The sequence below is a fragment of the Podarcis vaucheri genome (assembly GCF_965113315.1).
Source record: "Podarcis vaucheri genome assembly, chromosome: Z".
Taxonomy (NCBI): Eukaryota; Metazoa; Chordata; class Lepidosauria; order Squamata; family Lacertidae; genus Podarcis; species Podarcis vaucheri.
This window is the reverse complement of record NC_138758.1, coordinates 12,984,565-12,998,455: the sequence shown is the minus strand read 5'-3', so window position 1 is coordinate 12,998,455 and position 13,891 is coordinate 12,984,565. Positions and strand designations below refer to the sequence as shown.

The 13,891-nt window shown below is 44.1% G+C and overlaps 1 protein-coding gene across 2 annotated transcripts in view; it reads right to left on the bottom strand.

The window, feature by feature from the left end:
- The window catches only part of KLHL4 (kelch like family member 4), a 47,682-nt gene extending 34,203 nt beyond the window's left edge, over positions 1-13,479 (bottom strand). Inside the window, exon 1 of one of the 2 annotated variants that reach the window (XM_082207247.1) lies at positions 12,281-13,479. In XM_082207247.1, coding sequence (XP_082063373.1) covers positions 12,281-12,705 — 425 coding nt within the window. In that variant the 5' untranslated portion in view covers positions 12,706-13,479. The remainder of the gene's footprint in view (positions 1-12,280) is intronic. The other variant, XM_082207246.1, reaches the window with a different exon arrangement.
- Positions 13,480-13,891: the final 412 nt, after the last annotated feature.

Here is a 13,891-nt window from a genome sequence, read left to right as displayed (position 1 = left end):
TAGCATGGAACAAATCCCCAGCTAGACAAGGGCAAAAACAAAGGGAAAATACTGCCCCTTCGTGACTTTTACTATATATGTGCCATACATGAGATCTGAAAAGGGTTTCTGGGGTTAAGCGGCGAAGGAACTCCAGCTCCAGGTTAAGTTCCCCTTTCAACAAACTCCCAAAATTGGCATCTTGATCCCAGTCAATATCTCTGTTGTACTGTTTTGAACTGATTGAATGCATGCACGTGTTGTTGTTCTGAACTGTTTTAAACTACAAACTGTGTTGTGTGTGTTTTTATAAATGCAATTGTTTTAAGTGTTTCAATGTAAACTATTTTATACATATATTTTATTATTTGGTGAATCACTTCAGGATGCCTCATGGGAACCAATTTATAAATGATATGGGGGAGGGGAGGGAGGAGGAGAAGGAGAAGAATAATTAAAAATGTAGAATTCTGTGATTCTAGGGAATAACACAGTAGGTCTGCTCTGAAAAGTTATTGCAAAGGTGCTGCTTCTAGCCATATGGAAAACCTCAGAATTGTTATTTTCCCACAGTTGGGATTTCATGCATTTTAGCACTTTGCACATCAGCTTGCAGTAAGCGTGTAAGGCCCAGTTCTGAAAGATGTGGTGAGGCTTCCGCTCTGATTAGAATTAATAGGTGTTGACAGCTCTTAGAGCTGAAGGGTGCAGAGGAACAGGGGGAGGAGCACCCAAATGCTAATCTAAGATGTCAGGAATCCATACTGAGCATGATTTAATTCTGGAGCTAAAGGAACAGGAGGCGGATGCACACTTGAGACTAAAGGGGGGGGCACTGACTACTCTGTGCCAATGTGGAGTTCAGGATCAGCCACAAAGCTCACCAGTCAGCCTTGCACAAATTCCTTTCCTCTCCCTCAGACATGCTTTCTGGTAAGTTGGATGACAATTGAAGGGGTTTATGCTCTTATCTGCTGGGTTTTTTTTTCTTGTAGGTCATCCTGACTCACAACTCACAGCTGTGTTGCATGGATCTAAGCCAGGCATTCCCAAATTCGGCCCTCCAGCTGTTTTGAGACTACAACTCCCATCATCCCTAGCTAACAGGACTAGTGGTCAGGGATGATGGGAGTTGTAATCGCAAAACAGCTGGAGGGCCAAGTTTGGGGGTGCCTGATCTAAGCTGAGCCAAGCATAATGTGGTGTGACCAGCATTTTGCTTTGAAACTTCCAGAGGAGTAGATCAGTATTCATGGAGAATGAGGGTAAACAGATACTGTAGTCGAGGAGGTGGGGGAGGGGGCGCTGTGGCCCTTCAGATGTTGTCCAGACTCCCATCATCACAGGCTTTTGGCCATGCTGGTTTAAGATGAAGGGAGCTGGAATTCAATGGCATCTGGAAGACCCACAGATTCCCTGCTCCTGCCACAAATGAAGATAGATGCAGTTTAGGCAGCTGCTGTCCAGCCACCCCTTTGTAAAACAGTTGGATGGCTAAAAGGTCCAAGAGGTCCAGCTGATGGGAATTAATTCTTAGGAGATGGTCCCCTGAGAGCTGGGGATCTATCTTGGTCTCTGAATGAGATATACTTCAGCACTTTGGCATGGTTGCACCCGTCAAGCTTAGGGAAAAGTGGGAGAGAGTGGGAGAGAGAGAAATAGCTGGCAGTTTTGAAAGAGAGAGCAAAGGGTTACTCATTTGAAGCTGAGATGGAGTTCTAGGAATGCTGCTTACATTCCCCTCTCTAATATATGTGCATGAGAAAGAACAGGAGATAATGAAGTTGGAGCATCTATTTGCTCTGCTGCAGAAGAATCACCCAAACCAGAACCCTGAGAGTCTCACGCTGGCCAGGATGGAAGATTGGGGGTGGCAGGTTGGAAGGGAAATAAGTATGCCAGCTCCTGGATTGGTGCAGTCAGCCCCTGGTCTTGCATTTCCCCACCTCTGCTATAGAAGGAGTGCATTACACAAAGGATGTGCTGCCACAAAGAGGTCTGTGCACTGCATCACCAACCACAACCCTCCACTCACAGGAGAGTGTGAGGAACAGACTTCATGGCTGGCTGTCAGGTGCTTTGGAACCCCACACGAGAGATTTTGGCAGGTGTCATGTGATAGACAGGTGGGTTGTCCTGAGGAAGTTTTTTTTGGGGGGGGTGTACCTACCATACACATTTTTGCAGAACAACTTTCCCTAATGTAGTGGCCTTTTGTGTGTTATTTTAACAACAATATGCACTTTTATGCACACTTTTTCAGAATGTATGCATTTTAGTATTAATTCTATCATCTATCTATCTATCTATCATCTATCTATCTATCTATCTATCTATCTATCTATCTATCTATCTATATCATCTATCTGTCTGTCTGTCTGTTTTGTATACAGCCCTACACCCACAGGTCTCAGTTGGCTGGACTATTGCATTGCAAAATTCTGAGAATTCTGAAGGCTTTATTTCTCATATAGCTCTGAAATGTGCAAATTATGTGGGTTCACCTTTAAATGGGAACTGAACCAAATTTCTTTCCCATCCCTGGTAAGGACCAAAGCTGATGGGTAAAGTGGTCAACACAGCATGGACAATTGTCTAAAGCATGAAGCGCACAGCGCTAATGGCCTGTGCCTAACTCCTCATAAATAGTTTGGAAGTCAATGATTCAGCCGTAAAATAACCTTTAATTGTCCATTAGGTCTAACTAAAGTGCTTTTAGACTGCATTTCTATAAAACGAGCAATCGTTTTTTATGTCCTCCTAAGAATGCGCACACTGTGATGCAATTTCCTGTTGATTTCATAGCTGTGTCACCCCAACTTCTCTGTGAAAACAATCGAAACGCTGCTTTAATATACTTGAAGTATCTAATTTCATTGCTATTTCATACACTGTCCGCAGGCCCCTTTTTTTTTTGAGATGCCATTTTTCACAAGAATAATCAATGGCTATGTTGAAAGATTTATGGACTATAATTAGAAAGAGTAAAATGTACCATTCCATTATCTTTATTTCCCATGATAAAGAGGGCAGTGCTGCTAAAGTAATGCAGCCTTAGCCAACCTTGTGCCCCCCAGATGTTTTGTTCCCACCAACCCCATGGGACTACGATTTTGGACTGCATTTCCCACCATTGACCCTGATGGGAGCTGTGGTCCAAAAACCACTGGAGCACATAGGTTGGGGAAGGGTGCTGTGAGCACATTGCCAGGATCATGGGCAGCTGTTCAGAGTCCATGCCCATTGTTGTGCCATTCTTCCAAGCTATTTGGATCAAGCCACAAACATAAAAAGTTGTGTGATTTATCCCAAGTGTGTGCCTGGCTTCAAGAAGAGGATAGAAAGCCTGTTATGGAAGTGTAAATGACTTCACTTAGTGCCTCCACGTTTTACAGAATTGTGTATAACCTTTACTTAAAGGGCACTTCCATGCTGCTAGTTGGTGCTTGCTGCTCCCTTAGGTAACAGCTACAGCCAATTTTGCTGCCTATAATGAGAAACTATAATATATAATTTAAGCTATTTTCCAAACAATGCCCCTACTGAGTGTAATGCAATTAAATGGGAAACCTGAGTTGCAGTGCAGAGGCTTTACACAAGAAAAGTCTAACATTAGGCACAGGAGAACTAAAAGAAAGAGGTAATAATGAGCTGGTGAAAACATTAAGTATATTCACAAAAGAATATTTTTCTTCCTTGGCCCAGTATAATTGAAAAGGTCCCTCCACTGGGTGATATTGCCCAGCCATACAACAGTGTTAGGTTTACCAAATGTCATGTTTATCATAAACAAAACGTTATCTGTTGCCTGTGGTCTCTACCTACATAGCCATAGGCTGTTTCTGTTTCAGAGAAAATGAAACTGCAGAATGTTAGCAAACTGTGCAACTTCTGTGAGAGAAGTGAACGGTCTCTTTGCCTAGGGAAAAGAATCAAAGAGTACATTGGGATAATGAAGAAAGTGAGGACATAAGAGCTTAAAAACTGGGGACTGTGGAGGCAAGAAACTGGCAGAGATGATGAGAAAACAAATGGGCTATTCACATGTAGGGATGCAGGAGAAATTTGATTATGTTTGCATTTAAAGGCAAACCCACAAAATCTGCACTCTCCGAAACAATGCACAAAAAACATCACCAAATTTTACAGTGCAGTTCTGCAGCCAAGTAATTTGCATAGGGATGCATAAAGTGTGCATAGAAACACATATGTCCATGAAAATACTGTGCAAATTTGCATTGTGTTAGGGGGAAATGCCTTGCAAAAATGTGTATATCAGTAAAAATTGGCACAAAAATGCTGATGACTTATCAAGAGTGGTGCTCTGCTAACATTATTACCCTGGAAGAAGAACTGCGGTTGCCTAGCTCTCTATCTGACACCTTCCCTATCTGACACACAAATCTTTATTCTTCATCTCTCTCTCCTTCTCACCTATTTCCCTCCTCTGTTTTGTTCCTTATATTCACATTTATCTAAAAAAATTAAAATCAGATTTGTTGGTAATTCAACCAGTCCAAGACAGTAGTAACAAGGAGAAAATTCAACTATTAGAAGCCTCTTTTCTTTTTCCCCTGTGAATTTTGTATCACCAAAAAAAGAAGAGAGATAGCTATTTTTTCAAACTTCTCAGTCTAATGGTGAATCTCCAGATACAGTTGGACTTCAGCTCCCACCAAACTTGGCCAGTGGTCAGGGATGATGGGAGTTCCTCCCCGTTGCTTCAGTTCTCTATTCTGCCTTCAGTTATCATTATTCTCCTTTTTATTGATATAGCTCTGGATAAAAATATTAATAAACTACAGATTTGGTGATAGTGATGGTGAAAAGAGCTAAGGCTGCCAGAGCTCCCAAACCACCTTTTCTGAAGGCAAGCTGTGTGCATCTCACCTTGTCAGTCTCGCACCCAAAGTCTGCCAACTCGGAGGCAGCTTAATGATTTTCTGTATAGCCGACCCTGACCTTATTTAGGCGACGCTGATTGGAAGTCATTGTGTGAGCCTGGAATAAGCTTACACTGCTAGTTAGTGGTCCGGTTCAATGTCATCTGCATAGAAAGTGCAGATGTGACTTGAAATTTAAATGGGCAATTCTGCAGGCAGCAAAATACTGGAGGGCTCACAATGGCCTGAAAGGACCATCCTGAAACCGGAATTGGCCAGTGTCGTTCATACTCACTGCTTGGAGCCACTTCTCACTGGCAATATTCTGCACTGTCATGCAAAGTTTGTAAATGTGCGCTCTCCGTATGGGATGCTGCACATGCGCAGTCCATACGGACGTCGTGCATGTGTCACCGGGCGATTCACCCTGCCCCTTGACATCCCGCCCCAGGTGCCAGAGAGGGTTCCTCCACCACTGTGCTTATTGTGTGGTTCAACTCTATCAGGATCATGGCCCTCCAGCCCACCTAGCAGCCCCAGTTCTATGGAAACAGCTTCAACACCTGTAGCAAATAAATACTAGTGGAGACAAAATCTGTACTCCCAAGTCTGGGTCATAAGTTTAAATGCCAGAATATTTCTCCCTGTGCTCAAGGTATATTTCCCAAATTAAAGTGTCAGTTCAGAATAGCAGCAAAGACAATAGAGAGGCAACTGTCTAAATCTGGATTGTAAGCTCCTCGACGCAGCCATTTGTTTCCCTTACAGCAGAGATGGGGGACCTGGGACCCTCCATGGCCATGGTCTGGGGTGTGGGATCTGTAGTCCAATGATATCTAGATTTGCCAGCCCTGTATTAAAGTGTCATCTACATTCATAATGTACTCAAAAACAACAGGAGCAGCAATAAAAAAATGTTGCCGTTCCTGATTCCAGTCAGTCGGTCAGTCGCATCCTCTTTCTGGATGTGTCATTCCATTCTATCCCCCCTCTCCAGAGTTCCATTTCCCCAAGAATTAGCATTCCATGCCCATTGAGCATGCTCAGTCCCCACTGAGCTGCTTTTCAAGATTTTCCACCCTTAGGCATTTCTTCCCTCTGCAAAGTCTGAGCCTCTTGCAAGCCTGCTGATTCCTTCTTGCGTGGGGTAAGAAAAGGTTCTACACTTGACCATTTCAGTCTTGGAATATTTGATAAATACATTGAGCATGGTGACTATTTAGGGACGCAATGAGAAGCATTTGTTAGATGGGCACACAAATGGAGCCTAAGTACTACGAGGTTTAGCAAAAGTTGCTAGCTATGGGAGCCGAACAGAGCCTCCATTTACAAGAGGAGAATACCACTGAATATGATTTCCTGGGAGCCACAGCATGGAAGGCTCTCACCTTGGGGGATTGTGACCTTCCTGGAAAGGATCTGATAGCCAATGTGGGCATCAAGAGGCTGGAATTTATATACCCTTGTCTGATCCAGCACAGCTTTGCCTTCTAATGAGCAGAGTTCCTCTTATGCAACAGGGTTTCCTTGGGAACATAAGAAGATACTTTATGGCAAGTGAGAGTATTTGTCCATCTACCTCAATACTGTCTACACTGACTGGCAGTGGCTCTCTAGACAACGGCCATTCCCAGTCCTACCTGGGGATGCTGCAGATCAAACTTGTGACCTTCTGCCTGCCAAGCATGCATACTGTTTGAGAAGCTTCTCCTGGTGGTGAGGGAGTTATCCAAAATTATTATGGGGGTGGGAATGGCAGGTTGCAGCTGTAATAGGGAATTTTGGACATCCCCCTTCAACTCTTCTACGAATAGAATAGTCTTCCACTTGTATTGTGTCATCATTGGATCCAAACCACGGGGGGGGGGGGGAATTTGGCCACTCAGTTTTTAAAAAATGCCTAGAATGTCTGTCAAAACACTAGACATTTCAGAGGCAAGAACACCATATTCTATGGTAATGAGAAGATAGTCATTGACAAGGACATGAAAAACGCAACGCCCAGTCAATCCTGACAGTCACGAATCCTTGATAGAAAGAGGTTGTGATTCAAACGGTTCCCATTAGATGAGTCCACAATCCCTGTATTTGTCATTTGGTGAAGTTCATGAGAGACGCTAGACATGTGTCATCACGATTTGGGGAAGCTAGGCAGCAGATGAGAAGTGCCATACCCTGACCCTTAATTGCTGGGTGCGGGAATGTTAAATACTATTATGCCTTCCACTTTCTCACCCATCCCCTTCTTGGGTTGTAACGCAGACAATCACTAACTTTAACACTGCAAAACAGAATAAAACACCCAGTCGAAAAATATGCAATGTACAAACAGCTTGCGTTTGCACCGCATGCTTTTAAACTTCAAGCAGATGGTCACAGACAGTACTTTTTGCATTTTGGGACATTTAATACCAGTGTTCACTCCTCTTTTTTTGCCCCCTTCTGCACCCATACATATGCCAAGTGAGGATAACACTACATGCATCTGATGAAGCAGGGATCTGGTTGAAGAAGCATGTGTCATAATAAATGAGTTAATGTTTAAGAAGCGACATGACTAGCATGTCTAACCCTCTGCCCATTTTTAACACTGGCCCTTTCACTGACTGTTTTCACAGAGGATAGATCTAAAGGTGGCTTAACAGTGGAGGCTGGTCCATTAGGACAAAGTGCCCCACCAACCTCAGCCTTCTCGCCTGCCTGTCTCCTGGCTTACAACCAGTCAAAGGGATGTCACTGCTTATCCTCTGGTGCTTGCTCATTCTCAGCATTTCTCTTGTGCAACTCAGGATGGAAGAGGCCAGGGACAAAACAATAAATTAGTTTTCTCTGCCTTCCTTTGCTCTGCCTTCACCTGCTGTTGGTCTCCCTGCCCACCAATCCTATTGAGCTGCTAATGGGAACCAATTAGAAATTTCAGGTTCTAAAGCAGTTGCTGGGTCATGGCCATAGCTCAGTGATCAGACTTTTCTAACACATTGTCACAGGAGTGTGCTGGTCTGTAATCACACAGTTCAAAGATAGTTAACTTTATTAGCAAAAAAGAAGGATCTCCACAGACTTGACTATGGAGACTTAATGAGCAGAGCAGCTCATTCCCAGTGGTCTTCTTCCATGAAAATCAGTTGCCAAGACTGAAAGTGCCCACCTCCTCAGGCTTTTTCCAAGCAATCAGAGACTGTGCCTGCATGAAGCCAACCACTCCTCTGCTCTTTTCATGCCTCTTCTGGTTCTGGGAGACTGAGGGGAAGGGGAGATTGCCGTAGCAAGAGGGGGAGACACCCGTGACTCTTCACCAGCCGGACTCACCTCTTACTCTTGGCCTCCCTCTTCTCTTGCTTCAGCTTCTGCCTCTGATTCTGGGCTTCTCTCTGCCACAGACTCTCCCAGCTCACTCAGCCCTGTTACCTCTTCAGCATCTGACCCCTCCTCTTCCCTGTCTTCTCCCTCTTCTCCCTCTGACCACTCATCATCATTCCACCACCAATCCCTGGGCTCTGAGCCTTCCTTTCCTGGAGGTTCTCCAGCTAGTTCCTCCCACCATTCCTCTGCATCCAACCAGTCCATGACACACATATGGGAATCTACCTGGAGCTTCTTCTTCACCACCACCACCACCACTACCAATGACAACAACAACAACAATGCACTGCTTTAGTGACAGGTTTTCTTTCCTGCCTAGTAATTGGAAACAACTTCTCATTCTGATCCCATTGTTGAAGCCCGTAGCTGGAAAGGCTGTTCCAGAGGAAATATGTTTTAGGGTTTCAAAACACAGATAGTGCAAAACACAGTGATGCTGCCCTATCCAGGTAGGGACCATAGTTTAGTGATAGGGCAGCATCAATTTGCACACAGAGGATCCTGGGTTCACTCCCCAGGACCTCTAGTTAAAATGAGCAGGAAGCAGGAAATGTAAAGGACCTTCTCCACAGACTCTGAGGGGCTTCTAAGTTGGGCTATAGCTTAGAGGAAGAGAGCACACTTTGCATGCTGAAGGTTCAAGGCCTAATTTCCAGGGACTCCAGTTGAAAGGATCCAGAAACAGTCAATGAGGAGGACCTCATTCTGAGTAGTCAAAGTAGGCAATCCAAGTTGGGTGGACAACTAGCTTGATGTGGTACAAAGCAGTTTCTTATGATTCCCCATGCCAGGTCCATTACAACTGGAAGTACTTAGTGCCTGGAACTGTTCTCATACAGTGACTTTTCCATGTCCCTGTTCAATATTCCTGACAGCTGCTGTAGGATATATGGAGAGACTCTCAAAGGAAGGCCAGATTCCACACAATTTTGAAGGCATCCCAGCAGTGATGACTATATTGACTTGTTGAGTTTTGCTGGGCAAAAGTGGCCTCCCAAAATTTCCCACCCTTATTGTGGGAGGCAAGACTGGGGAGGAGGATATTCAGATTAATCTCTGGGAGGGATGTGAAATTCTCTAACAGGTTTTGTGGTAGCAAAAAGAATTCCCAGAAAATTCTCTTTTGATACATTTTGATTCAGGTTAATGCTGAATGAGACTGTTGCTCATTCATTCTGATAGAGGAAGGAAGCAATTGTCCAGGAGAAAAGGACCAGGAGAAGGAAGGTGTGCCCATTGCTTTATTTAATATTACTGAATTACTGAATATTAAACAATATGAAAATTGGGGGTGCTTAGCAGGAGCTGAAATTCTCCATCCAATTATTGGATTAAGAAACTGAGGAGGCCATTTTGTTGAACATTCTCCAGGGGAGAATCAACCTTTTCCAACAGTTCAGAAAAAGAAAAATTCAAATAAATTCTGATAAAATTGTTTTTCTGAGAATTTCAGCCCAACTTTAGCCAGCTACCAGCAGAGAAAGGGATCTTTCCAGCCAATGGTGGTTGGTGCGTATCTGGGCTGCTAGGTGGAGTCAAGTAATTCTTGTCTGTCCCCCATCCTCTTCTCTTCTGAGTTATAAGGAGTAGACAAATAGTAAGCAGTGCTACCCTTAGAAAGGCCATAAGTAAGAAGTCATGCAAGCTGAGGACACAACAAAGTTGGTTGGGCATTGCTGCATTTGCCTTAGTATAGCAGTTTCCACTGTTTCCACCATATTTGTTGTTCTTCATGCTCAATGTCCCTGCTCAAGCTATGCTCTCTCATACACTTACTTGGAAGTAAGCCCCATTGGCCTCCATTGAACACTTATCAGTAAAGGTGTGTAGAATCAGACTTCACAAGGGAAATTCCATTACTGAGTATGTTTGCTGCATTCTTGTTGGCATCAGTGCAAAAAGTACTCTATAGATTTCAATATGCCAACGTGCCTTTTGTTCAACTTGCCCAGACATAGATTTGAACGAATCAGGATTGCTACACATCACAAGCTGGAGAAATGAGAAGCAATTTTTAAAAATGCAGGTTGTCAAACAGAATTCCTTTTTCCCTGGCATGAAAAAATGCCGGAGACTAAAATTATATATATATATTTGCAATACATGTACAGTTTGTATTGGAGCAAATACATTTGCATCCTGACTGAACTAAATAAATATTCTCACAGCAATTCTGTGAGGTAAGTTAGGCTATGAGAAAGTGACTGGCCCAAGGTCACCCAGTGAGCTTCAGGACTGAGAAGGGATTTGACCCCTGACATCTCAGGTTTCTTGTCCCAACACTCCAACCACTACAACATACTGTTTTTTAAAACAAATTACTTCTGGAACCACATTTCCACCACCGTCCCCTTTTTTTGCTTTTGGCCCTTGGTGCCATCTGTTGCTATCAGTTTCTCACAAGAAGTGACTCCCATCCTAAATCTGAACCCTAATGCTTTCCTGCTCATTTTCAGTGACATTTTACTTAGAAAGGTTGTCTACTCTGGGTTAGTAGTTAGTTCAAATGAACACAAGGGAACTTATTCCTAGAGGATCAGCCTCCATGTGTGTTTAGGACTTACAGGTCAATCCAACATATCAATCCCTGACAAGCAAGTGTCCCGTCCTCCCCACACCCACTGCCCCCGCCGTCAAGCATTTAGTTTAATAGTACTCCCAAGCAAGTGTGCATGACTGCCCTCGGTTCTCTCCCTTCAGCAAGCTGCGGGTGAGATTACTGCAATTTTAAAATAAACCTTTAAGAAGCTCCTTGCCACTTCCCAGTATGGTTCAAGGTTAATTATATTCATCAATGAGGCAATAAACAGCAGCAACAAAGAGGACTGGTGGCAGTGTCTGTGTGTGTCCCAACGTTTTCCATTCATCAAAGTTTGAACTTATTGATAAAGTCACGGGAAAGGGAAGGTTTTGAGCTGGTTCATTTATCTGAAGACAAATTAACACACTCTACAAAAGCTACTGAAAATTCTCAGAGAAGTGTCAGGGGGGGAGGGGGTGGGAGTAAAAACAAGGTGAAGCACAAAAGACCTTGTTCCTTGGTGGGGGGTGCATCTCATAAACAGGAAACGCCATTCACACACAGAAACAAAATAGCAGTATTTAGCACAGTGTGATGTGTGTGAATTTTAGAGGAAGGGGTTTCATTCACTTAGGGTTAAAAAGCCCCAGCATTTTTTTAAAAATGAAACAAAGCATGCTTCCTAAGAACTGGACAGTATATTCATTTCCAAGACAACAGCAACAGTAAGGTTTATTTAAGAAGAGACACTTGGGAAAGAAAGAAAGAGTAAGCAGTTTAGACCAAAGCTCACCTTTCTCATTAAACTTTAGGCTCACAAACCCTTAACTGGGGGAAAAGGAAGTTGTTATATGCCAGGTCAGACCACTGGGCCATATGGCTCAGTACAGTGGTACCTCAGGTTACAGGCGCTTCAGGTTACAGACTCCGCTAACCCAGAAATAGTGATTCAGGTTAAGAACTTTGCTTCAGGATGAGAACAGAAATTGTGCTCCGGCTGTGCGGCAGCAGCAGGAGGCCCCATTAGCTAAAGTGGTGCTTCAGGTTAAGAACAGTTTCAGGTTAAGAACGGACCTCCGGAACAAACCCGAGGTACCACTGTATTGTCTACACTGGCTAGCAGCAGTTTTCCAAAATTTTAGGCAGGGGGTATTCCCAGCCCTGCCTGGAGATGCTGGGAACGGAACCGGGGACCTTCTGCATATAAAGTGTGGATGCCTTAACACTGAGTTAAGGCCCTTTCCATACCCTGCTCTAACCAAGTATATGAACATGCAACCAAAATAAATGCACATGGATTTCTGCTTCGATTTCTGCCATTCCTCTCTCACCCCCCGCCATGTCATATTTTAGACTGTAAGTTCCTCCAGGCAGGGACTTGTTCTCTTGTGCATTGCAATGTGCTGTGCACATTGATGGCGCTTTTTATATATGACAACAACAACAACGTTATAAATAACTACAAACAATGACCATTAATAACAGCAATAACATGCAGCTGGTTTTCCTCAGCGCTGCCCTCTAAATCACCCACCTCTCGACGGACTCATCCTTGCTCTCCTCTGTGATCATCTGCAGCTCCTGCGCCTTTCTGTCCAGCTCTTCTTTGTCCCCTTCCTCCTCTCTGACAGCTTTCGGCACCTGCTCTGTGGCTTGCAGGCGCTCGATGAAGTTCTGCTGCTCAGGCCAAGTCTGGATCGGCCGGTGGGGCACTGGGGTCGGTCCAGGCACTGGCGCCAAGATGTTGTGTCGTATTGGGCTGTTGTTTTTCTTCAGCCCATTTCTGTCCCGCGAGTGGCTCTTCAGCCTGTTCTGAACTGGTGTCCCTCTATGCTCATATCCTTCCTGCTGCAGGCAACCTCCGGTGCCTGTGGAACTCTGAGAGGGGTGGCTGAACCATCTCCAGCGGAGCCTCAATATCTGCTTCACGTCAAATTCCTTCTTCCCCGAGACTGACATCTTCACAAGTTGTGGAAGGGGGAAGAGAAAGAGAGAAGGAAAACACTGCTACAAAAAAAATCCTGTTGTTCCAGAAAGGAAACAGACCCTGTGTTCGTCTCCTGTGTTTTTCAATGCCTCTGCTTCATCCTCTCCAAAATAAGGAACGAAAGGAAGGAATGCTCGTGTTCCTAATACTTGTCCTTCCCTTTCTCTCACTGAGGCTTCCTCTGTATGTCGCGGACAGTTCTGCTAAGATCTTCCTAACTGTATAGGTGGGAATCCATCCTGACAGAATGATGAGGTCAGATCTTAAACAAGTAAATCAGCTTAGCGCAGGCAAGCATCTGCTATTACACTACCCGGTGGCTCAGCTCACACACACTCAAGGAAGCAGCACTGTAGAGCTACACTATCATCCTAAGGGATCTTAGGCTGCAACCTCAGCTGCATGTAAAAAAGAAAGCAGTTCATACTTTATTCCACACACACACACACACACACACACACACACACACCAAGGCAAGCCAAAATGCCTCTCCCCCACACCAGGGCTGCAATCCTATATACGCTTCCCTGGAAGTTAAGCCCCACACATAGGGTCAGGATGCCTTGTTGCACAACTTTAAGCCTTCTTACGTGTAAGCAAACGCCACTCAGTGAAATCAAATCTGGTTCATTTCCAAGTCAGTTGAGGAGGTTTAGGGATGTGATACGAGATTTTATAAGGGGTATTAATGGGAGGATGTTTCTAAGTAGGTTTTTAATGCTCAGTTTTTCAATGCCGTGATTCTCCAGCAGTTCAGTTTATTCTTAAGAATATATTTCATATATTCCTTGTTTTCGTCATTTGTTTTTGTTTTGCTTTTTAAAAGTGAAATAGCTAGAGGCAGGTAGCCCTCAAGAATCACACAATATTACTGTAAACGAAATGAACAGCATTTAATTTTAAATTCAATGGCATAGTCCGGCATAAATGCGCTTTCTTTCTCTCCCCCAGGGTCCCCCAGTTTGTAGGCATAGAATTCTGTGGAATTTACCTTCCCTATAGGAAGGACTGCAGAGGAAACTTGAAACATTCAGATGAGATACCCTCCCTAAAGAAGCATATCTATGGAAAACACAACACTGTTTCCTGGCTAAGTGCCCATGTAAATATCCTCACGCCATCCGGCTCATCTATTTTTTCTCTCTCTCACACACACAC